General features: G+C 40.2%; 4 protein-coding genes and 1 long non-coding RNA gene across 8 annotated transcripts in view; 4 read left to right on the top strand and 1 right to left on the bottom strand.

Annotated features, from left to right (window-relative positions):
• Positions 1-2548: 2548 nt before the first annotated feature.
• Positions 2549-18419, top strand: LOC125141697 (C-C motif chemokine 18-like). Of its 2 annotated transcripts, none has more exons than XM_047815514.1 (3): positions 2549-2875; positions 3121-3232; positions 18162-18419. In XM_047815514.1, exons 1-3 carry the CDS (start codon positions 2806-2808, stop codon positions 18247-18249), a joined length of 270 nt encoding a protein of 89 aa, XP_047671470.1. In that variant the 5' UTR covers positions 2549-2805; the 3' UTR covers positions 18250-18419. The 2 variants fall into 2 exon arrangements, with proteins under 2 accessions (XP_047671470.1, XP_047671469.1); XM_047815513.1 differs by lacking the exons at positions 2549-2875; positions 3121-3232 and adding exons at positions 17388-17604; positions 17947-18058.
• Positions 7548-25126, top strand: part of LOC113635030 (C-C motif chemokine 18-like) — a 59391-nt gene continuing 41812 nt past the window's right edge. The window contains exons 1-3 of one of the 3 annotated variants that reach the window (XR_007141032.1): positions 7548-7571; positions 10835-10946; positions 11041-11298. Coding sequence is in view for 2 of the 3 variants with exons in the window: in XM_047815508.1 (XP_047671464.1) it covers positions 10509-10578; positions 10835-10946; positions 11041-11128 (270 nt within the window). In the remaining variant the exon portion in view is untranslated. Of the gene's footprint in view, positions 7572-10393; positions 10579-10834; positions 10947-11040; positions 11299-25126 lie in introns of those variants that run through there. The other 2 variants (XM_047815508.1, XM_047815509.1) reach the window with 2 other exon arrangements.
• LOC125141642 (C-C motif chemokine 3-like) lies at positions 20402-21309 on the top strand. Its single transcript, XM_047815511.1, has 3 exons — positions 20402-20563; positions 20840-20951; positions 21052-21309. Exons 1-3 carry the CDS (start codon positions 20494-20496, stop codon positions 21137-21139), a joined length of 270 nt encoding a protein of 89 aa, XP_047671467.1. The 5' UTR covers positions 20402-20493; the 3' UTR covers positions 21140-21309.
• Positions 21185-22665, bottom strand: LOC125141772. The gene is made up of 2 exons (XR_007141203.1): positions 22603-22665; positions 21185-22187 (listed from the first exon to the last, which is right to left on the bottom strand). It is a non-coding gene; the product is annotated as an uncharacterized LOC125141772 (long non-coding RNA).
• Positions 23376-24315, top strand: LOC125141611 (C-C motif chemokine 3-like). The gene is made up of 3 exons (XM_047815510.1): positions 23376-23590; positions 23847-23958; positions 24058-24315. The coding sequence occupies exons 1-3, from the start codon at positions 23521-23523 to the stop codon at positions 24143-24145; spliced, it is 270 nt and encodes an 89-aa protein (XP_047671466.1). The 5' UTR covers positions 23376-23520; the 3' UTR covers positions 24146-24315.

Genomic DNA, 25126 nt, shown 5'->3' on the forward strand with positions numbered 1-25126 from the left:
CCATGTGCAGTATGGTGTCTATAAAGTGTAGAAAGTGGCACTGTGCTGTGCAAGTCCAGAGTTAATGTGTCAGTGCAAAAGATGGTTGTCCCGTACTAGATTCTGGGTGTTTCCTGGTTTAAACTCTGAATGGACTACAGGAAGAAGCTTCTCCTCATTCTCTCTGTGTTTGCTTTCAAGGAGCTGAAGCGCTTCCCTGAATGCAACAACGAAAAGAGTCCATTGTTGGGATGGCTGACAATCTTCCTGGCCCTGGACCGGCACCGCGTGCTGTAGATGTCCTGAAATTACCAAAAATTGTGCATCCCGATCAGACAGGCTTTGTAAAGGGCAGGCAATCTTTTCACAATTTACGTCGCCTCTTTAACATAATATACTCTAAACATTCGACTCACTCGCCAGAAATTGTGATCTCACTAGATGCGCATGAAGCCATCGATCGAATTGAGTATGGACACCTCCTCAAAACTCTAAGCAAATTCGGCTTTGGTCCAGTCTTTATTTCTTGGATTCGGACCTTGTATGAAGCACCCCAAGCTAGAGTGAGAACTAATAACTTTAATTCGCAATATTTCACTGTTGAGAGAGGGACACGACAGGGTTGTCCGTTGTCTCCGCTACTCTTTGATCTGGTCATTGAGCCACTTGCCGCAGCATTGAGATGTAATAACAATATACGGGGTATCACGAGGGGCGGCCTGGTTCATAAAGTGTCATTGTATGCCGATGATTTGCTGATGTTTATATCACATCCGGAGACTTCAATCCCAGAATGCCTGGACACCATTTATCAATTTGGTAAATCCTCTGGGTATAAGATTAACCTCACCAAAGTGTTTTGTTCCCAGTTAATGTTCTGGCTCGGAATCGATCCTTTGACTCATACCCATTCAGAACTACAGAGGGCCACATGACATACCTGGGAGTAAGTGTCACAAATAGATATAAGATCTATTCCAAAATAACTTTAAATCAGCCTTAGGACAGATCAAGGAGAACCTTAATCGTTGGTCTGCTCTGCCTCTGTCCCTGGCTGGACGTATTAATTCAATAAAGATGGTAATATTACCTAAGATCTTGTATTTATTCCAAGCAGTCCCAATTTTCATACCCAAATCATTCTTTAAGGAACTTGATAGGCACATCAGTACATTTATATGGAACAAGACTATACCTCGCATACGGAAAACAGTTCTCGAGAGATGTAAGGAGAATGCTGGACTGGCTCTACCAAATTTTTTATACTACTATTGGGCTGCAAACATTCACAAATTAGTAACATGGTATGGAGCTTCTATTGCTGGGAGTAGTCCGAGTTGGTGTCTAATGGAACAACATTCATGCTCGCCCGTCTCTTTGGCCTCAATGCTATGTGCTCCACTGCCGGTGGCAGTGGGTGCACATACGGACAATCCTATTGTAAGAGGCGGCTTCCGTATATGGACCCAATTTCGCAAACATTTTGGTCACACACAAGCTTTGGTGTCTATGCCTCTGTCCTCAAACTTTCTTTTTAAGCCATCGCTTATAGATGCGGCCTTTCTCACCTGGGCTAGAAAAGGCTTAAACAGGGTGGGAGATCTTTTTGTAGATGGCACGTTCGTTTCTTTTGACTACTTGGTTAATGAATTAAGTTTACCAAAAACACATTTCTTCAGGTATCTTCAGGTCCGTGATTTTGTCTGTTCCCAGTTTCGTTCATTCCCCTCAAAACCAAATACCGGCCCTCTTGATCGTTGTCAGACGGTCAAGCCCCATCTCTCGGGTGGTGTCTCCCAGCTGTATACTGCTATTCAGGCCATGAAATGCCCATCCCTTCTGTCTCTTAAGGTACAGTGGGAGGAGGATCTAAATACAGAATTGACGGATGAAATTTGGCAAAGAGCTATACATAAATTATACACATCGTCTATTTTTTATTAGGCACAGATTGATACAATTCAAAGTATTTAATCGTCTGCACCTTTCTAGGACCAAATTGGCCAAAATATATCCTAATGTGGATCCCAACTGTACGTGTTGTCACCAAGCCCCTGCTTCTTTGGCTCACATGTTCTGATCATGCCCAAGCATAGGCATATTCTGGTCTGAGATATTTAATACATTCACCTACATTTGTAAAAGGAATATCGATCCAGATCCTATCATTGCAATATTTGGGGTGGTACACACTAAAGTTGGGGTCTCAAGAGGCCAATCTCAAATAATAGCATTTTCTACACTGTTAGCCCGTCGATTAATTCTTACAAATTGGAAATCTCCCTCACCTCCAAAACACTCACGTTGGGTGTGCGAAATTATGTCCTTCCTCCAGCTTGAAAGATTAAGAACTACAGTCCAAAACTCAGCAGAAAGGTTCCAGAATCTATGGCAACCTAACTTGGATTATTATGAAAATGCATTTGATGCTAATTCTTTAGATTAAAAAAAACAAAAATAGGTTCTTGAGTTCGTCATCCCAACCTTCACCTCCACACCATGTCTTCATGGCATGGGAATGCTCTTGTCATGTTCTTTAGATCATTTTCTTCATGCGCATGATTAAAGATAGCATGTTGTATCTACAAGCTGTTAAATCTGCTGAGATCTTTCTGTCTTTAGGTGAAAACCACAGGAAGAGTGCTTGTTCGCTTCGTGTTTTCTTACTCAGCATGGATTTTTTTTTCATTCCTTCAAACTGTCATCCTCCTCCTCATTCTCCTCCTCTTCCTCCTCTGATCAGCTTATAAACCCAGTGTTGACGGTCACATCCACATCATTCATACATCTCACACATCAGCACAATCATCATCTCCATCAGCAGCCATGTCATCCTCTATGGTCCTGCTACTTCTGCTGGGTCTTTCCTGCCTTCAGAGCTTCACAAAGGCACAGAGTAAGATTTTGTGTTTTTTTATTATTAATTTAATTCTGTTTTCATCTATTGAAGTTCATTGATGATCATTTTAAAGAGTAATGTTCACATATTCAAATGAACTTTATCACTTTATGGATTCTGAATATTCATTTCGATCTTTAAGAATGACTCATGCTTTTTAGTTCATGTTTTCTTGCTTTTTTATTCTTTACATTTGTACAAAAAAAAATTAAAAAGGTAAATATTAAAATGTTTGTACGCAGGTGCAAGTGGAGCAGATTTGTGCTGTTTCAAGTTCCACAAAAGACCGTTCCCTGCAGGAAACGTTGTTTCTTACGAAGAAACAAGACCTGACTGTACACTTCCTGGTGTCATGTAAGTTTTCAACCCTGCCCCCCTTTTTTTTTTTTTTTTTTTTTTAAATTTTGTAAAATTAATTTAATTTAATTTCACGATTATACACTGACCCAAATCTTCTTTCCTGCAGTTTGACCACAAAGAAGGGTCATCGCATGTGTGCAGACCCTGAGGTGGACTGGGTGCAGCAGGTCATCAAGATTAAAAACTCAGCCTAGATTCAGGAGACAAATTAAAGTGTCTCTCCCTGAAATTAGCTTTACTTTGCAGAATGCTTCATTTTACCTACACAGTACTTAAAGCAATCTGATATTGTGTGTAACAAGACAAAGTTTCTTCTTCTGTCTGTTTTATCTTCTGCACAAATAAAGCACACATTTATAACTCATTATTATTGTTTTATTTATTTATGAGGTTTACAGAAACACGGTTCACACTGAATAATAATCAGGTGCTTCAGCTGGTAGAAGGTGTGTTAAGGTGTGTTAAGGTGTGCAATACCATCACTATCACATAGAGAGAAATATTTAAGGCAGAGTTAAAGAATAAATCAGGTGTATTTACTGAGAATACTGTAAGGGGAAGTCACACATCAGGGATATTAGAGAGTAAAGTTTAATGGACAGTATTTTTAGGTATTGATGAGTAAGTGATGATAAGTTAAAGGAAATAAGAGGATAATTTTTTGTATAAAAGGGGAATTATATATATAAAACAATGTTTTGTCATGCACAAACTCTCTGAAAGTACATGTGTGCTATTTGTCATAAAATTCTGAAATAATTAATTACTAAAAGCCTTAAATTGCAGCGATATACAGTAAATGCACTCTGGGTTAAATACTGGGGCACAATTAACTAAGAGTTAAACCACTGTAGAAAAGCACACACCATCTATTTGTGCCGCAATGGCTTCATAAATGATTTCACTGGAAAATTTTAAATGATCAGGTAGAATATTGAGATATGTCCTGCAGGTCAGGGAGCTCGGTGTGGATGGTGCGTTCAGCTGGAGTGCTTGCCTGTCCTGGTGCTGACCATCAGGACGCTCTCAATGGTGCAGGTGTAGAAGGTCTTTAGCACCTAAGAGGGTAGTTTGCTGCCAGGCTTCTTCACTAGGGTTGATGGTTGTCCCGTACTAGATTCCGGGTGTTTCCTGGTTTAAACTCTGAATGGACTACAGGAAGAAGCTTCTCCTCATTCTCTCTGTGTTTGCTTTCAAGGAGCTGAAGCGCTTCCCTGAACGCAACAAAGAAAAGAGTCCATTGTTGGGATGGCTGACAATCTTCCTGGCCCTGGACCGGCACCGCGTGCTGTAGATGTCCTGCAGGTCAGGGAGCTCGGTGTGGATGGTGCATTCAGCTGGAGGGCTTGACTGTCCTGCATGGTGCTGTTCCCGAACCAAGAAGTGGTGGTGACCGTCAGGACGCTCTCAATGGTGCAGGTGTAGAAGGTCTTTAGCACCTGAGAGGGTAGTTTGCTGCTGGGCCTTCTTCACCAGGGTGTTGATGTGACAGGACCAAGACAGGTCCTGTGTGATGTGAACACCTAGGTACCGGAAACTGTCCACTCTCTCCACTGGGGTCCCATTGATGTTTAGCGGTTGGTATGACCGCTCCTGCTTTGTGCTGAAGTCCACTATCAACTCCTTACTATTGCTGGCGTTCAGGAGAAGATTGTTCTCCTGGCACCATCTTTCTAGGTTTTTAGTCTCCTGTAGGTAGGCCGTCTCGTCGTTGTTGTAGATCAGGCCTACCACAACAGTGTCGTCATCAATCTTGATGATGGAGGTGGAGTTGGAAGTGGCCCATCAAGCTGCAACTGCTGGGCCCCTGAGTAAGGCCCTTAACCCTCAATTGCTCAGTTGTATAAATTGTAAGTCACACTGGATAACGGTGTCTGCTAAATACCTGTTACTGGCCTCTGATCAGGGTTGTGTTTACTTGCTGGTGTTACATGACCTTACTGCAGCTTTTGATACCATTGACCAGGCTATTTTAACTTAATAGGCTAGAACAGGGTTCGGCAACCCGCGGCAAGCCGCAAGTGGCTTTTTCATCCCTCTGCTTCGGCTCCCTGTACATTTGGAAAATTAATATTTAATTCATTTTATTTGTTATTTTTTAAAAAATGTAATTCCAAATGCTAAGATTATGATGCTCTTGTTACATTAAAATAAACCGTGTTTAATTTTTTTTGTCACTCAAAATGTGCATCATAACCGGCGACTTGCGAAATCCGACACACAGATATGGACGGCATTTTTGGTTTGCTGCAGCCGGCAAGTTATAATTTTGATGTCATGCAGGGCTGTGAAGTGTCACTCTCAATGCGTGACAGTCACGCATTTGGGTCTTTTATCACGCTCTCCCGCCACACATCGTATTTCTCACACAGAAAAACTTTTTGACTATTTATCATATATTTACCCCAAGATACTTAAACTCTTCTACTTGAGGCAGGAGTGACCTCAGCTTGGGGGTCGACGAGTCCACAACTGAGTCCTCGGCCTCTGCTTCCTCAGTGGACGATATGTCGGTGGGGTTCAGGAGAACCTCGAAGTACTCCTTCCACCGTCCGAGAATGTCCCCAGTCGAAGTGAGCAGATTCCCACTCCCACTGTAAACAGTGTGAGCAGGGCACTGCTTCCCCCTCCTTGAACCGCCACCTTATTGTGGTGGAGGGGTTTGTGTGCCTGAATGATCCTAGGAGCTATGTTGTCTGGGGCTTTCTGCCACTGGTAGGGTCTCCCAAGGCAAACTGGTCCTGGGTGTCCTTTGTCTAGGCCAGACAAAGAGCAGTTTCAAAACCCTTTATGAAGAAGAATAAAACAAGGTCCGTGATGTCGCCCTGGAGCCAGGCCCGGGGTCTTGTTTACGAGTGAGGGAAGGATGGAGCGGGAGATCGACAGGCGGATCTGTGTATCTTCTGCAGTGATGCGGTCGATATACCGGTCTGTTGTGGTGAAGAAAGAGCTGAGCCGCAAGGCAAAGCTCTCTATTTACCAGTCGATCTATGTTCCTCCCCTCACCTATGGTCATGAGCTTTGGGTCATGACCGAAAGGACAAGATCCCGGATACAGGTGGCCGAAATGAGTTTCCTCCTCAGGGTGGCTGGGCTCTCCCTCAGAGATGGGGTGAGGAGCTCGGTCACTCGGGAGGAGCTCAGAGTAGAGCCGCTGCTCCTCCACATCGAGAGGAGTCAGCTGAGGTGGCTTGGGCATTTGTTCCGGATGCCTCCTGGATGCCTTCGTGAGAAAGTGTTCTGGGCATGTCCAACCGGGAGAGGCCCCGGGGAAGACCTAGGACACGCTGGAGGGACTATGTCTCTCAGCTGGCCTGGGAACGCCTCGGTATTCCCCCGGAAGAGCTGGAGGAAGTGTCTGGGGAGAGGGAAGTCTGGGCATCCCTGCTTAGACTGCTGCCCCCGCGACGCAGTCCCGGATAAGCGGTAGAAAATGGATGGATCATATATTTAATAAGCCGCAGCGCCCAAAATGTATCAGTCCGCACCGCCATCTCTATGGAACCGGGCAGGAATCAAGCGCGTCTCAGTGCTTAGTTGAGCCTGACACTTATCAGCCAATCAAAAAAGAGGCTACACAACAGCCAATCAGAAAATAGCACTATCTGGGAAAGATTTAACACAACAGCCAATGAAAAAAATGGGGTGCGGGGGGGGGGGGGGGTTGGAGATGTCACGCTTGCCTGTCTTCAAAACTTGAGGAAAGCCATGCGTGACATCACCAACCCCCCCGCAACCCCAATTTTTTTCATTTTATTTGAAAGTAACCTTCACCCCAGCGTTTTTTTTTTTGTTGTTGTTAAAGTTAGTTCAAACTGTTCAAAATATTTTTGTTTGCTTGCAGAAATAAAATTTTGTTTACTCGGTAGCAGTTCATTGATTTCATAAATGCAACACACTACAGTTTTTTCTATACTTTCCATAAAGGTAAAAAACGATATATGCAGCGTTATCTTCATTTTAGATGTCAAATGGGTTTTGTGGCTCCCTTTTTCTTTTTTCTGTGGGAAACGGGTCCAAATGGCTCTTTGAGTGTTAAAGGTTGCCGACCCCTGGGCTAGAACATGTTGTTGATGTTAAAGGCACAGCCCTCTCCTGGCTCCAGTCTTATTTGACCAATCGCTCTCAGTTTGTATATCTATTTGGTGACTAAACAAACTAAGCTAAGGTTTATAGTCCAGCGCAGAGGGTCACAACTGCATTATTTTCAGACATCACACATCAACACGATCATCATCTCCGTCAGCAGCCATGTCCTCCTGTACTCTTCTGCTGCTTCTGCTGGGTCTTTCCTGCCTTCAGAGCTTCACAAAAGCAGAGCATAAGATTTTGTGTATTTTATCATTAAATTAATTCTGCATTCATCTATTGAAGTTCATTAATGATCATTTTAAAGAATAATGTTCACATATTCAAATGAACTTTATCACTTTATGGACTGTAAAAAGATTCTGAATATTCATTTAGATCTTTAATAATGACTCATGCTTTTTATTTCATTTCTTCTTGCTCATTTTTTTGTTCTGTAAATCAGTACAAAAAATTAAAATGTAAGTAATAAAAATTGTTTGTACGCAGATGCAAGTGAAGCGGGATTGTGCTGTTTTGAGTTCCACAAAAGACCGTTCGCTGCAGGAAACGTTGTTTCTTACGTAGAAACAGGACCACACTGTACACATCCTGGAGTCATGTAAGTTTTCAATCCCTGCTTCCTTATTTATTTACTTTTTTTAAATTCATTTTATTTCATTTCACAATTGTACACTGACCCGAATCTTCTTTGGTGCAGTTTGACCACAAAGAAGGGTTATCGCATATGTGCAGACCCTGAGATGGACTGGGTGCAGCAGATCATCAAAATTAAAAACTCAGCTTAGATTCAGTAGACAAATTAAAGCGTCTCTCCATGACATTAGCTTTACTTTGCAGAATGCTTCATTTTACAATGCCTACACAGTACTTAAAGCAATCTGATATTGTGTGTAACAAGACAAAGCTTCTTCTTCAGTCTGTTTTATCTTCTGCACAAATAAAGCACACATTTATAACTCATTATTAGTGTTTTATTTATTTACGAGGTTTACAGAAACACGTTCACACTGAATAATAATCAGGTGCTTCAGTTGGTAGAAGGTGTGTTAAGGTGTGTTAAGATGTGCAATACCTCAAACCTAACTGAACTGTAGATGTTTTGTAAAGACAAATGGCTCAAAATACATTCATCCAGAATCCATACAAAAAAATAAGAGCCTCTAGATTCTAGAGGCTGTTATTTTGCTAAAAATGGCCCTACTAAATACTGATTTACAAATTTATGCACCTGTCTTATTTTATTTTGATGCATATTGCACATTTTCTCTTAATCCAGTAAACCTCATTTCACTACTGAAATATTACTGTGTTCTTCGGTTATTTGATAGAGCACAATCATATTGTTGATGCAAACACCCAAATATTTATAAATGAAAATCATGGAAATTGTCAGGGGTTCCTAAACTTTTGCATAGTAAGAATATCCATGAAATGTATCACTCAGGATTTAGGCTTCATCATAGCACAGAGACAGCACTGGTACAGTGGTAAATGACCTGTGGGAAGTTGTAACCTAATGGTTAAGGCATTAGACTACTGAGCAGAAGGTTGTGAGTTCAAATCCCTGGTCCATCAAGCTGCAACTGCTGGGCCCCTGAGTAAGGCCCTTAACCCTCAATTGCTCAGTTGTATAAATTGTAAGTCACATTGGATAACGGTGTCTGCTAAATACCTGTTACTGGCCTCTGATCAGGGTTGTGTTTACTTGCTGGTGTTACATGATCTTGCTGCAGCTTTTGATACCATTGACCAGGCTATTTTTACTTAATAGGCTAGAACAGGGTTCGGCAACCCGTGGCTCCGGAGCCGCAAGTGGGTCTTTCATCCCGCTGCTGTGGCTCCCTGTAGATTTGGAAAATAAATATTTAATTTAAATTAATTTTATTTTAGTCTTTTTTTTTTAAAAAAAATGTAATTCCAAATTCTAAGATTATGATGCTCTTGTTACATTAAAATAAACCGTGTTTAATTTTTTTTGTCACTTAAAATGTGCATCATAACCTGCGACTTGCGAAATCCGACACACACAGAAGTGGACGGCATTTTTGGTTTGCTGCAGCCGGCAAGTTATAATTTTGATGTCATGCAGGGCTGTGAAGTGTCACTCTCAATGCGTGACATTCACGCATTTGGGACTTTTCTCACGCTCTCCCACCACACATCGCATTTCTCACACAGAAAAACTTTTTGACTATTTATCATATATTTACCCCAAGATACTTAAACTCCTCTACTTGAGGCAGGAGCTCTCCACCAACCTGAAGGGGACAAGCCACCCTTTTTCGGCTGAGAACCATGGCCTCTGATTTGGAGGTGCTGATTCTCATCCCCGCCGCTTCACACTCGGCTGCAAACCATCCCAGTGCACACTGGACCCGGTCCCGGATAAGCGGTAGAAAATGGATGGATGGATGGATGGATCATATATTTAATAAGCCGCAGCGCCCAAAATGTATCAGTCCGCACCGCTGTCTCTATGGAAACTGGGCAGTAATCAAGCGCGTCTCAGTTCTTAGTCGAGCCTGACACTTATCAGCCAATCAAAAAAGAGGCTACACAATAGCCAATCAGAAAATAGCACTATCTGGGAAAGATTTAACGCAACAGCCAATGAAAAAAATGGGGTTGCGGGGGGGTTGGACATGTCACGCTTGCCTGTCTTCAAAACTTGAGAGCCCTGGTCATGAATACGAAGATGTCTCAATTAGACATAGAACGTTTTATTTGAAAGTAACCTTCACCCAGGCATTTTTTTGTTGTTGTTGTTAAAGTTAGTTCAAACTGTTCAAAATATTTTTGTTTGCTTGCAGAAATAAAATTTTGTTTACTCGGTAGCAGTTCATTGATTTCGTAAATGCAACACACTACAGTTTTTTTCTATACTTTCCATAAAGGTAAAAAATGATATATGCAGCGTTATCTTCGTTTTAGATGTCAAATGGGTTTTGTGGCTCTTTGAGTGTTTAAGGTTGCCGACCCCTGGGCTAGAACATGTTGTTGATGTTAAAGGCACAGCCCTCTCCTGGCTCCAGTCTTATTTGACCGATCGCTCTCAGTTTGTATATCTATTTGGTGACTAAACAAACTAAGCTAAGGTTTATAGTCCAGCGCAGAGGGTCACAACTGCATTATTTTCAGACATCACACATCAACACGATCATCATCTCCATCAGCAGCCATGTCCTCCAGTACTCTTTTGCTGCTTCTGCTGGGTCTTTCCTGCCTTCAGAGCTTCACAAAGGCAGAGCGTAAGATTTTGTGTATTTTATCATTAAATTAATTCTGTATTCATCTATTGAAGTTCATTAATGATCATTTTAAAGAATAATGTTCACATATTCAAATTAACTTTATCACTTTATGGACTGTAAAAAGATTCTGAATATTCATTTAGATCTTTAAGAATGACTCGTGGTTTTTATTTAATTTCTTCTTGCTCATTTTTTTGTTCTGTAAATCAGCACATAAAAATTAAAAGGTAAATATTATAATGTTTGTCCGCAGGTGCAAGTGGAGCAGATTTGTGCTGTTTTGAGTTCCACAAAAGGCCGTTCCCTGCAGCAAACGTTGTTTCTTACGAAGAAACAAGACCAGACTGTATACATCCTGGAGTCATGTAAGTTTTCAATCCCTGCTTCCTTATTTATTTATTTTTATTCATTTTATTTCATTTCACAATTCTACACTGACCCGAATCTTCTTTCCTGCAGTTTGACCACAAAGAGGGGTTTTCGCATATGTGCAGACCCTGAGGTGGACTGGGTGCAGCAGGTCATCAAAATTAAAAACTCAGCCTAGATTCAGGAGACAAATTAAAGCATCTCTCCCTGAAATTAGCTTTACTTTGCAGAATGCTTCATTTTACCTACACAGTACTTAAAGCAATCTGATATTGTGTGTAACAAGACAAAGCTTCTTCTTCAGTCTGTTTTATCTTCTGCACAAATAAAGCACACATTTATAACTCATTATTATTGTTTTATTTATTGACGAGGTTTACAGAAACACAGTTCACACTGAATAATAATCAGGTGCTTCAGCTGGTGGAAGGTGTGTTAAGGTGTGTTAAGATGTGCAATAACATCACTATCACATAGAGAGAACTATTTAACCTCTTACGGGCCCTGTGCCGTACACGGCACGGAAGTAGAAGTGACCACTAGGGGATGACCCAGAAACAAGCTTCAATTCAACTTTAAAGCATCAAATCCTCCAAAAACACGAAAAAACCTATTTACCTAGTAAAGTTTATACTCTCAATAATTTTTTAAGCCCACACACAAAGCACAATATGATTCACAGCCTTCATACAATTAGAAAAAAATTTTGGACAAAACTGACCTAGGTGGCGCTATACCGGTTTTCCCTTACCTTTAGACGCGTCTCTTTCTTCACTGGGGTAATATATTCCAACACAAATAATCCACAAAAATCCACACACGTCCAAGGAATTGAAATCTGTAAGCCTTTTAATCCAAAACGCTCTGGTCGCGCCGCAAATATTCCGTTAGTGTTCTGAAAACTGGAAACAGAAGTGCGCCATCATCTGGTTTTGCCGCTCTAACTCCTAATTGGGATATTCAAAAATTCAAAGCCTACGTCATTATAGCCCAGGTCCTAACGAATCAAAAAAGCCCGCATTTGAGCCAATCGGTGCTTGTATGGCAGAGATAGACGGCTGGAAAGCCAATGGTGGCATGACCTCATTTTTTGGGAACCCACCTTTGACTGACAATTACTCCTTCCAATAGCAATGAAATGGGCCGGGACCTATACAGCTGTTTAGCCAATAAGCAGACGATTCCAACGGTATGCGACATGCCGTATGTTCTTTGACTGTGTCTGCGTGAACTGGATGCGCAGAAAAATTCTTGCGTAATCCCTGACCTTTTGTCCCTCTCACAGCTCAGGGTGTCAAGTTACAGGCCTGTTTTCACACCAGAGTGATAGAGAGAGAGTCTAGGCTTATTTATGGCTTGTCAGACTGAGCCTGCAGCCTTTTATTTCAAAGTTATATAGTAAACAGGTACACAAAAACGCTGCACCCGACGACCAGGGCCATAGAAAAATATTCATATAAAATCCATTTTTGGGTCTTTTGACTTGAAATTTTTTTGGTGAAAGCCAAGACATGTGGCTATGACTCTCAGTTGTTGGTTTGTCCCTAATATGTTCCAGAAAAATAAGATTAATCAGTTTATCAGAAAAACAACCCAGGCGGACAGGAAAATCTGCATTCAAACCCCTGTAACTTTGTGCCAGTAAGGCCTAGAATCAATCTGAAACTAGTTTCTGAAACTAGAGAATCTCTTCTTTCAAATGAGACCCCTGTGCTCTCACCCCTGTGTCTCAAAGTATGTGGGAGCTGTACCACTTTTTGTTGGACAATGGATATAGGCGGAGGTCCATAAGAGGTTTAAGGCAGAGTTAAAGAATAAATCAGGTGTATTTACTGAGAATACTGTCAGTGGACCGCAAGACACAGTTCTTGTTAAGGCCAGAAGTGGCAGGCCACTTAAATATTGGAGAGGCGAAGGATGGTGAGAACGATCAAAAACAGCCCACAGACCACCTCCAAAGACCTACAACATCAGCGTGCTGCAGGTGGTGTCACTGTGCATAGTTTAACAATTCAGTGGACTTTGCACAAGGTGAAGCTGTACGGGAGACTGATGTGAAAGAAGCCTTTTCTGCACACATGCCACAAACTGAGTCGCTTGAGGTCTGCAAACGCACATTTGGACAAGCCAGCTTCATTTTGGAATAAGGTGCTGTGGAGTGATGACACAAAGATTGGGTTATTTGGCTATAACAAGGGGCGTTATGCATGTGGGCTAAAGAACACAGTATTCCAAGAAAAACACTTGCTGCCCACATTAAACTTTGGTGGAGGTTCCATCATGCTGTGGGGCTGTGTGGCCAGTGCCGGTACTGGGAATCTGGGTAAAGTTGAGGGACACATGGATTCCACTCAATATCAGCAGATTCTTGAGAATAATGTTGAGGAATCATTCACAAAGTGTGAGCTGGATATTTTTTAAAAGACAACGACCTAAAACACTGCTCAAAATCTACTCGGGCATTTATGCAGAAGAAAGTACAATGTTCTGGAGTTACCATCCCAGTCCCCAGACCTGAATATCATTGAACATCTGTGGGTGATTTGAAGTGGGCTGTCCATGCTTGGCAAACTTCAAACCTAACTGAACTGGAGATGTTTTGTAAAGATGAATGGCCCAAATACATTCATCCAGAATCCAGACAAAATAATAAGAGCCTCTAGATTCTAGAGGCTGTTATTTTTGCTAAAAATGGCTCTACTAAATACTGATTTACAAATTTATGCACCTGTCTAATTTTATTTTGATGCATATTGCGCATTTTGTGTTAAGCCAATAAACCTCATTTCACTACTGAAATATTACTGTGTTCTTCAGTTACTTGATAGAGCACAATCATATTGCTGATGCAAACACCCAAATATTTATAAATGAAAATCATGGAAATTGTCAGTGGTTCCTAAACTTTTGCATAGTAAGAATATCCATGAAATGTATCAGTCAGGATTTAGGCTTCATCATAGCACAGAGACAGCACTGATACAGTGGTAAATGACCTGTGGGAAGTTGTAACCTAATAGTTAAGGCATTAGACTACTGAGCAGAAGGTTGTGAGTTCAACTCCCTGGTCCATCAAGCTACATCTGCTGGGCCCCTAAATAAGGCCCTTAACCCTCAATTGCTCAGTTGTATATGTTGTACATCACACTGGATAATGGTGTTTGCTAAATACCTGTTACTGGCCTCTGATCAGGGTTGTGTTTATTTGCTGGTGTTACATGATCTTGCTGCAGCTTTTGATACCATTGACCAGGCTATTTTAACTTAATAGGCTAGAACAGGGTTCGGCAACCCGCGGCTCCGGAGCTGCAAGTGCCTCTTTCATCCCTCTGCTGCGGCTCCCTGTAGATTTGGAAAATAAATATTTAATTTAAACTTATTTTATTTTAGTTAGTTTTTAAAAATTTAATTCCAAATTCTAAGTTTATGATGCTCTTATAACATTAAAGCAAACAGTGTTTAATTTTTTTGTTGCTCAAAATATGCGTCATAACTGCTTACTTGCGAAATCCGACACACATGTAGCGATTTTGGCTAACGAACGAAGGTAAATATTTATGAGTCATTATAACATGTTATAGTGACTCTAAATATTTTAATCTAAATTGAAATTAACGGTAATGGAATTAACGTTACACTTATTTGGTCTGTTCGTCCGGCGAACAGTCCGTGTAACCTTTATTAATTCTATGAAGGAGGTATCTTCCCAGCCAAGAAAGTTTCACTCCCCCTTTTTCTTTATTCCGTAATTTAAATTAAATAACTTAATAGAGCATGTAGTTCAGACCAGATGTTGCAGGTACCTTAATTTGTGAGCGATACTCAGAGACAATCACTTGTGGCACAAAAATATGGCATTTAATGAATGAGACAAACACAACATAAAACTAACTACACAAACAAACAAAAGAAATAGGGAAAACAAAGATGAAAATAAAATAAAACAAAGGGAATTAAAATTGGGGAAAGAGAGGAAGAGACTGGAAAGAAGAAATTAGAGAAAGGAAAGAAAGGAATGGCAAGCTTAAACTTCAAAATTAATCACACCCTAACTGGGAAATCGTCACCGGAAACTTAAATTCACATTAAGACACAATGCAAGTTTCATACTTAAAATATGCATCTAAATTGGTTGGTAAAGGAAACGGTTACTTGCACTGGCTTACTGCACAAGAGTCCGGATGCAACAGAGAAATCTCTGGAGTCAGGTAGGGTGGGGTCAGATGTTCTTCCAAGTTCTCCTGAAGATCAGAGCAGTTGTCAATCTTGGAAGTGAAGCTTGCTGGAACTTCTTTGAAGGAAGATGGAGTCGTCTCCAAGCTGTTCCGAAAGTCTGACCACGGATTGGTGGTGTTTGTGACAATTTAAAGGTCGCGAACTCCACCCATCTTTTGGGAGATGGCCAATACTACGGCCAAGATTTCGGAGGGAAAACTCCCTTTGTTTCAGGTGTCTGTGGGCGTGGTTTAGCTATCAAACTTTTAGATGACTTTAAAGTTTTATCCAGGGTGTATTAAGACGGTATGGCGCCTTTCGTGCTCAAATAAAATACACCATTGTTTGAAAAACGAGTAACTGATAATTTTGTGGTCATTTGGATACTAAACATGAAGGGTAATGACGGTATAAAGGCAGCGGTACATTATATACACAGATCAGTAATCGAAGGGTAACTGATGTTAATACGCTATTGTGTTCTTATAAAGGCAAAGAAACAAAAATTAAACACAAAACAAAATGCACTTTCATTAGGGAAGTAAAAAGAAAACGATAGCTTCGTATACATTCTGACATCAGACCCTAAAGGGGCATACGGCATTAGAACAGGTATACATTAACATGCCATGATCAGTAAGTTTCTTCTTCAGTCTGTTTTATCTTCTGCACAAATAAAGCACACATTTATAACGCATTATTATTGTTTTATTTATTTACGAGGTTTACAGAAACACGGTTCACACTGAATAATAATCAGGTGCTTCAGCTGGTAGAAGGTGTGTTAAGGTGTGTTAAGGTGTGTTAAGGTACAATGTTAAAGAATAAATCAGGTGTATTTACTGAGAATGCTGTAAGGGGAAATCACACATCAGGGATAGTAAGGGCTAAGTGATAATGAGGTAAAAGTGATAATGAGGTATAAGGGTCTATGGGATATCGTGTTATTGGTTATAATGAAGTCTAAACGTTAGTGATCTATAAGGATCGATGAGGTGTAAGAGGTAGTGACGTTTAATGGGCTATGAGTTGTAACATATTGAGATATAAGAGATAATGAGGTAAAGGGGATAAGAGGATAAGTTGGTGTATAAAAGAGAAATAAGGTATAAAAATGTTTTCGAATACACAAACTCTTACAATACATTAAATAAATAATAAATTGCAGTGATATACAGTAAACACACTCTAGTTGTTATTTTTTTGGTACTATATTTGTATGAGGTGACGTATTGTGCTGTTTACGCTAACGTATAAGGAAAGGAAGGTGAGGAAATAATACAATTTTCATTTTTGGGTGAACTTTACCTTTAAGAGCTACATTTAGCCTTAAATGTTATATGAATATGGGACCTGGAGCACAGGTTTTATCAGCTGACTGTCTTTTGTTGCTTATAATAAATGTGAATGTTGATAACACATAAGCAGTCTTTAATAATGCTCTCAATTACATGTAGATGCATATTTTATGCATTAGTGAGTGTGGTGGTGCCTATGGGGTGTCGCTCTAGGATGGGTGCATATGAGGAAGGGGGGGGATCACAGTATACTCACTACAAAAAACTAGACTACACCACTGGTGTAGCCCCACCCCCAAAATAAGCGAAATCTAAAAGTTAGCACAACATGGACATGTCATATATCAAAACACTCAGCTCACATGTATTCTGGTCACATCACGTGACGTCACGTGAAAATCAAAATTTAACACAACACGGACATGTGACATATCAAAACACTCGGCACAATGAGGGGAACAGGCTCACGTGTACTCTGCTCACGTCACGTGACATCACATGATGTCACGTGAAAATCAAAAATTTGCATAACATGGACATGTGACATATCAAAACACGCAGGACAATGAGGGTAATCGCGTCATGGGTATTCGGATCATGTCAAATGCTCATGTCCGCTCGCCTCCAAAAGTATTGGCACCATCGCTTGCAATCATGCAGAATGACCCCTAGCAACCGAGTGCTGAGATTTGCCACGTGCAAGCACCATTCACATTTTCTTCAGGAAATGCACATTCTAGTTTCATTTATTGTTTCTTAAAGCTGTTTATCTTATTCTCATGTGTGATCAATAACGTTCAGGAGAGGCGAAACTGTCCAAGAAATATTAACTGCTGATCAGCTCTTTCTAGTTCGAGGTAAAAACCACAGATAGTTCCTGAAGAAATGTATAGGGTTTTTTGTTGTTACTTAGTCTGACAGGAACTTTCCGTCATGTTCAAAATGCCCTCCACCCCACCACACACTCTCTTCCTCTTCTTATGATCGGTTTATAAGCCCTGCGCCTTGGGCCATAAATACATTATTTTCAGACATCACACATCAGCACGATCATCATCTCCATCAGCAGTCATGTCCTCCTGTACTCTCCTGCTGCTTCTGCTAGGTCTTTCCTGCCTTCAGAGCTTCACAAAGGCAGAGCGTAAGATTTTGTGTTTTTTATTATTAATTTAATTCTGTATTCATCTATTGAGGATCATTAATGATCAGTTTAAAGAGTAATGTTCACATATTGAAAGAATAATATTCAAATATTTAAAGAGTAATGTTCACATATGTAAAGAGTAATGTTCACATATGTAAAGAGTAATGTTCACATATTCAAATGAACTTCATCACTTCATGGAAACAAAAATGATTCTGAATATTCATTTAGATCTTTAAGAATGACTCGTAGTTTTTATTTAATTTTTTCTCGCATATTTTTTTATTCTTTAAATTAGTACAAAATTTAAAAGGTAAATATTAAAATGTTTGTACGCAGATGCAAATGGAGCAGATTTCTGCTGTTTCGAGTTCCACAAAAGACCGTTACCAGCAGCAAACGTTGTTTCTTACGTAGAAACAAGACCTGACTGTACACTTCCTGGTGTCATGTAAGTTTTCAACCCTGCCTTTTTTTTGTTTTGTTTAAATTTTTAAAAATTCATTTGATCACATTTCACAGTTTTACACTGACCCGAATCTTCTTTCCTGCAGTTTTACCACAAAGAAGGGTCGTCACATATGTGCAGACCCTGAGGTGGACTGGGTGCAGAAGGTCATCAAAATTAAAAACTCAGCCTAGATTCAGGAGACAAATTAAAGCGTCTCTCCCTGAAATTAGCTTTACTTTGTAGAATGCTTCATTTTACCTACACAGTACTTAAAGCAATCTGATATTGTGTGTAACAAGACAAAGCTTCTTCTTCAGTCTGTTTTATCTTCTGCACAAATAAAGCACACATTTATAACGCATTATTATTGTTTCATTGATTTATGAGGTTTACAGAAACACGGTTCACACTGAATAATAATCAGGTGCTTCAGCTGGTAGAAGGTGTGTTAAGGTGTGTTAAGGTACAATGTTAAAGAATAAATCAGGTGTGTTTACTGAGAATGCTGTAAGGGGAAATCACACATCAGGGTTATTGAGGTCTAAGTTATAATGAGGTAAAAGTGATAATGAGGTATAAGGGTCTATGGGATATTATGTTATTTGTTCTAATGAAGTCTAAACGTTAGTGATCTATAAGGAACGATGAGGTTTAAGAGGTAGTGACGTTTAATGGACAGTGAGGTGTAACATATTGAGATATAAGAGATAATGAGGTAAAGGGGATAAGAGGATAAGTTGGTGTATAAAAGAGAAATAAGGTATAAAAACGTTTTCGAATACACAAACTCTTACAATACATTAAATAAACAATAAATTGCAGTGATATACAGTAAACACGCTCTAGTTGTTATTTTTTTGGTACTATATTTGTATGAGGTGACGTATTGTGCTGTTTACGCTAACGTATAAGGAAAGGAAGGTGAGGAAATAATACAATTTTCATTTTTGGGTGAACTTTACCTTTAAGAGCTACATTTAGCTTTAAATGTTATATGAATATGGGACCTGGAGCACAGGTTTTATCAGCTGACTGTCTTTTGTTGCTTATAATAAATGTGAATGTTGATAACATATAAGCAGTCTTTAATAATTCTCTCAATTACATGTAGATGCATATTTTATGCATTAGTGAGTGTGGTGGTGCCTATGGGGTGTCGCTCTAGGATGGGTGCATATGAGGAAGGGGGGGGATCACAGTATACTCACTACAAAAAACTAGACTACACCACTGGTGTAGCCCCACCCCCAAAATTAGCGAAATTTAAAAGTTAGCAAAACATGGACATGTCATATATCAAAACACTCTGCTCACATGTATTCTGGTCACATCACGTGACTCACTCACTCACTCACTCACTCTCACTCATTTTCTACCGCTTTATCCGAACTACCTCGGGTCACGGGGAGCCTGTGCCCATCTCAGGCGTCATCGGGCATCAAGGCAGGATACACCCTGGATGGAGTGCCAACCCATCACAGGGCACACACACTCTCATTCACTCACACACACACTACGGACAATTTTCCAGAGATGCCAATCAACCTACCATGCATGTCTTTGGACCGGGGGAGGAAACCGGAGTACCCGGAGGAAACCCCCGAGGCACGGGGAGAACATGCAAACTCCACACACACAAGTCAGAGGCGGGAATCGAACCCAGACCCTGGAGATGTGAGGCGAACGTGCTACTCACTAAGCCACCATGCCCCCCACGTCACGTGATGTCACATGAAAATCAAAATTTAACACAACACGGACATGTGCCATATAAAAAAACACTCAGCACAATGAGGGGAACTGGCTCACGTGTACTCTGCTCAAGTCACATGACTTCAAATGATGTCAGGTGAAAATCAAAAATTTGCACAACATGGACATGTGACATATCAAAACACGCAGGACAATGAGGGTAATCGCGTCATGGGTATTCGGATCATGTCACATGCTCATGTCCGCTCGCCTCCAAAAGTATTGGCACCCTTGCTTGCAATCATGCAGAATGACCCAAAACATCCTTGCAACCGAGTGCCGAGATTTGCCACGTGCAAGCACCATTCACATTTTCTTCAGGGAATGCACATTCTACTCTCATTTATTGTTTCTTAAAGCTGTTTATCTTATTCTCATGTGTGATCAATAACGTTCAGGAGAGGTGAAACTGTCCAAGAAATATTAACTGCTGATCAGCTCTTTCTAGTTCGAGGTAAAAACCACAGATGGTTCTTGTGGAAGAAATGTATAGGGGTTTTTGTTGTTACTTAGTCTGATAGGAACTTTCTGTCATGTTCAAAATGCCCTCCACCCCACCACACACTCTCTTCCTCTTCCTCTTCCTCTTCTTATGATCGGTTTATAAGCCCTGCGCCGTAGGTCATATATGCATTATTTTCAGACATCACACATCAACACGATCATCATCTCCATCAGCAGCCATGTCCTCCTGTACTCTCCTACTGCTTCTGCTGGGTCTATCCTGCCTTCAGAGCTTCACAGTGGCACAGAGTAAGATTTTGTGTTTTTTGTTATTAATTTAATTCTGTAATCATCTATTGAAGTTCATTACTGATCAGTTTAAAGAGTAATGTTCACATATGTAAAGAGTAATGTTCACATATTCAAATGAACTTCATCACTTCATGGAACCAAAAATGATTCTGAATATTCAGTTAGATCTTTATGAATGACTCCTGGTTTTTATTTCATTTTTTCTCGCTCATTTATTTATTCTTTAAATTAATACAAAATTTAAGAGGTAAATATTAAAATGTTTGTACGCAGATGCAAATGGAGCAGATTTGTGCTGTTTCGAGTTCCACAAAAAACCGTTCCCTGCAGGAAACGTTGTTTCTTACATAGAAACAAGAGATGACTGTACACTTCCTGGTGTCATGTAAGTTTTCAATCCTGCCTTTTTTTTTTGTTTACATTTTTTAAAATTCATTTGATCTCATTTCACAGTTCTCTACTGACCCAAATCTTCTTTCCTGCAGTTTGACCACAAAGAAGGGTCATAGCATGTGTGCAGACCCTGAGGTGGACTGGGTGCAGCAGGTCATCAAAATTAAAAACTCAGCCTAAATTCAGGAGACAAATTAAAGCATCTCTCCCTGAAATTAGCTTTACTTTGCAGAATGCTTCATTTTACCTACACAGTACTTAAAGCAATCTGATATTGTGTGTAACAAGACAAAGCTTCTTCTTCAGTCTGTTTTATCTTCTGCACAAATAAAGCACACATTTATAACTCATTATTAGTGTTTTATTTATTTACGAGGTTTACAGAAACACGGTTCACACTGAATAATAATCAGGTGCTTCAGCTGGTAGAAGGTGTGTTAAGGTGTGTTAAGATGTGCAATACCTCAAACCTAACTGAACTGTAGATGTTTTGTAAAGACAAATGGCTCAAAATACATTTATCCAGAATCTATACAAAAAAATAAGAGCCTCTAGATTCTAGAGGCTGTTATTTTTGCTAAAAATGGCTCTACTAAATACTGATTTACAAATTTATGCACCTGTCTAATTTTATTTTGATGCATATTGCACATTTTCTGTTAATCCAGTAAACCTCATTTCACTACTGAAATATTACTGTGTTCTTCGGTTATTTGATAGAGCACAATCATATTGCTGATGCAAACACCCAAATATTTATAAATGAAAATCATGGAAATTGTCAGGGGTTCCTAAACTTTTGCATAGTAAGAATATCCATGAAATGTATCAGTCAGGATTTAGGCTTCATCATAGCACAGAGACAGCACTGATACAGTGGTAAATGACCTGTGGGAAGTTGTAGCCTAATGGTTAAGGCATTAGACTACTGAGCAGAAGGTTGTGAGTTCAAATCCCTGGTCCATCAAGCTGCAACTGCTGGGCCCCTGAGTAAGGCCCTTAACCCTCAATTGCTCAGTTGTATAAAGTCACACTGGATAATGGTGTTTGCTAAATACCTGTTACTGGCCTCTGATCAGGGTTGTGTTTATTTGCTGGTGTTACATGACCTTGCTGCAGCTTTTGATACCATTGACAAGGCTATTTTTACTTAATAGGCTAGAACAGGGTTCGGCAACCCGTGGCTCCGGAGCCGCAAGTGGGTCTTTCATCCCGCTGCTGTGGCTCCCTGTAGATTTGGAAAATAAATATTTAATTTAAATTCATTTTATTTTAGTTATTTTTTTTTTTTTAAATGTAATTCCAAATTCTAAGATTATGATGCTCTTGTTACATTAAAATAAACCGTGTTTAATTTTTTTTGTCACTTAAAATGTGCATCATAACCGGCGACTTGCGAAATCCGACACACACAGAAGTGGACGGCATTTTTGGTTTGCTGCAGCCGGCAAGTTATAATTTTGATGTCATGCAGGGCTGTGAAGTGTCACTCTCAATGCGTGACATTCACGCATTTGGGACTTTTCTCACGCTCTCCCACCACACATCGCATTTCTCACACAGAAAAACTTTTTGACTATTTATCATATATTTACCCCAAGATACTTAAACTCCTCTACTTGAGGCAGGAGCTCTCCACCAACCTGAAGGGGACAAGCCACCCTTTTTCGGCTGAGAACCATGGCCTCTGATTTGGAGGTGCTGATTCTCATCCCCGCCGCTTCACACTCGGCTGCAAACCATCCCAGTGCACACTGAACCCGGTCCCGGATAAGCGGTAGAAAATGGATGGATGGATGGATGGATCATATATTTAATAAGCCGCAGCGCCCAAAATGTATCAGTCTGCACCGCTGTCTCTATGGAAACTGGGCAGTAATCAAGCGCGTCTCAGTTCTTAGTCGAGCCTGACACTTATCAGCCAATCAAAAAAGAGGCTACACAATAGCCAATCAGAAAATAGCACTATCTGGGAAAGATTTAACGCAACAGCCAATGAAAAAAATGGGGTTGCGGGGGGTTGGACATGTCACGCTTGCCTGTCTTCAAAACTTGAGAGCCCTGGTCATGAATACGAAGATGTCTCAATTAGACATAGAACGTTTTATTTGAAAGTAACCTTCACCCAGGCATTTTTTTGTTGTTGTTGTTAAAGTTAGTTCAAACTGTTCAAAATATTTTTGTTTGCTTGCAGAAATAAAATTTTGTTTACTCGGTAGCAGTTCATTGATTTCGTAAATGCAACACACTACAGTTTTTTTCTATACTTTCCATAAAGGTAAAAAATGATATATGCAGCGTTATCTTCGTTTTAGATGTCAAATGGGTTTTGTGGCTCTTTGAGTGTTTAAGGTTGCCGACCCCTGGGCTAGAACATGTTGTTGATGTTAAAGGCACAGCCCTCTCCTGGCTCCAGTCTTATTTGACCGATCGCTCTCAGTAGTATATCTATTTGGTGACTAAACAAACTAAGCTAAGGTTTATAGTCCAGCGCAGAGGGTCACAACTGCATTATTTTCAGACATCACACATCAACACGATTGTCATCTCCATCAGCAGCCATGTCCTCCAGTACTCTCCTGCTGCTTCTGCTGGGTCTTTCCTGCCTTCAGAGCTTCACAAAGGCAGATAGTAAGATTTTGTGTATTTTATCATTAAATTAATTCTGTATTCATCTATTGAAGTTCATTAATGATCATTTTAAAGAATAATGTTCACATATTCAAATGAACTTTATCACTTTATGGACTGTAAAAAGATTCTGAATATTCATTTAGATCTTTAAGAATGACTCATGGTTTTTATTTAATTTCTTCTTGCTCATTTTTTTGTTCTGTAAATCAGCACATAAAAATTAAAAGGTAAATATTAAAATGTTTGTGCCCAGGTGCAAGTGGAGCAGATTTGTGCTGTTTTGAGTTCCACAAAAGGCCGTTCCCTGCAGGAAACGTTGTTTCTTACGTAGAAACAGGACCACACTGTACACATCCTGGAGTCATGTAAGTTTTCAATCCCTGCTTCCTTATTTATTTACTTTTTTTGAATTCATTTTATTTCATTTCACAATTCTACACTGACCCGAATCTTCTTTCCTGCAGTTTGACCACAAAGAAGGGTTATCGCATGTGTGCAGACCCTGAGATGGACTGGGTGCAGCAGGTCATCAAAATTAAAAACTCAGCCTAGATTCAGGAGACAAATTAAAGCGTCTCTCCCTGAAATTAGCTTTACTTTGCAGAATACTTCATTTTACCTACACAGTACTTAAAGCAATCTGATATTGTGTGTAACAAGACAAAGCTTCTTCTTCAGTCTGTTTTATCTTCTCCACAAATAAAGCACACATTTATAACTCATTATTACCATTGTTTATTTTATTTATGAGGTTTACAGAAACACGGTTCACACTGAATAATAAGCAGGTGCTTCAGCTGGTGGAAGGTGTGTTAAAGTGTGTTAAGATGTGCAATACCATAACTATCACATAGAGAGAAATATTTAAGGCAGAGTTAAAGAATAAATCAGGTGTCTTTACTGAGAAGGGATAATCACAAATTACTGTAAGGGGAAATCACACAGCAGGGATATTGAGGTCTAAGATATAGTGAGGTAAAAGTGATAATGAGGTATAAGGGTCTATGGGATATCGTGTTATTAGTTGTAATGAAGTCTAAAGGTTAGTGATCTATAAGGAACAATGAGGTGTAAGAGGTAATGGCGTCTAATGGACAGTGTGTAACATATTGAGGAATAAAAGATGAGGTAAAGGCAGGACTGCCAAGTTTTGAAGACAGGCAAGAGTAACATATTTTAAATATGTCTAGCCCCCAATGTTGGAACTGTGACTCTAGTTTCCCCCACTAGTTCCACTTTGCTTCCTTCACTGCTCTCCGCACACTGTAAGACACAGCCTTGTACTTGTCCATGTCCCTGGTGGTGAGCCCCGTGTTGTAGGCAGTATAGCAGGATCTCAGAGCATGTTAGTGTCCTCTGTGAGGAACATAGTGAGGAAATGGAAAACCGCAGGCACAGTTCTAGGCCAGAAGTGGCAGGCCACTTAAATATTGGAGAGGCGAAGGATGGTGAGAACGATCAAAAACAGCCCACAGACCACCTCCAAAGACCTACAACATCAGCGTGCTGCAGGTGGTGTCACTGTGCATAGTT

The sequence above is a fragment of the Tachysurus fulvidraco genome, chromosome 1 (genome assembly GCF_022655615.1).
Source record: "Tachysurus fulvidraco isolate hzauxx_2018 chromosome 1, HZAU_PFXX_2.0, whole genome shotgun sequence".
In the NCBI taxonomy this organism is placed as follows: domain Eukaryota; kingdom Metazoa; phylum Chordata; class Actinopteri; order Siluriformes; family Bagridae; genus Tachysurus; species Tachysurus fulvidraco.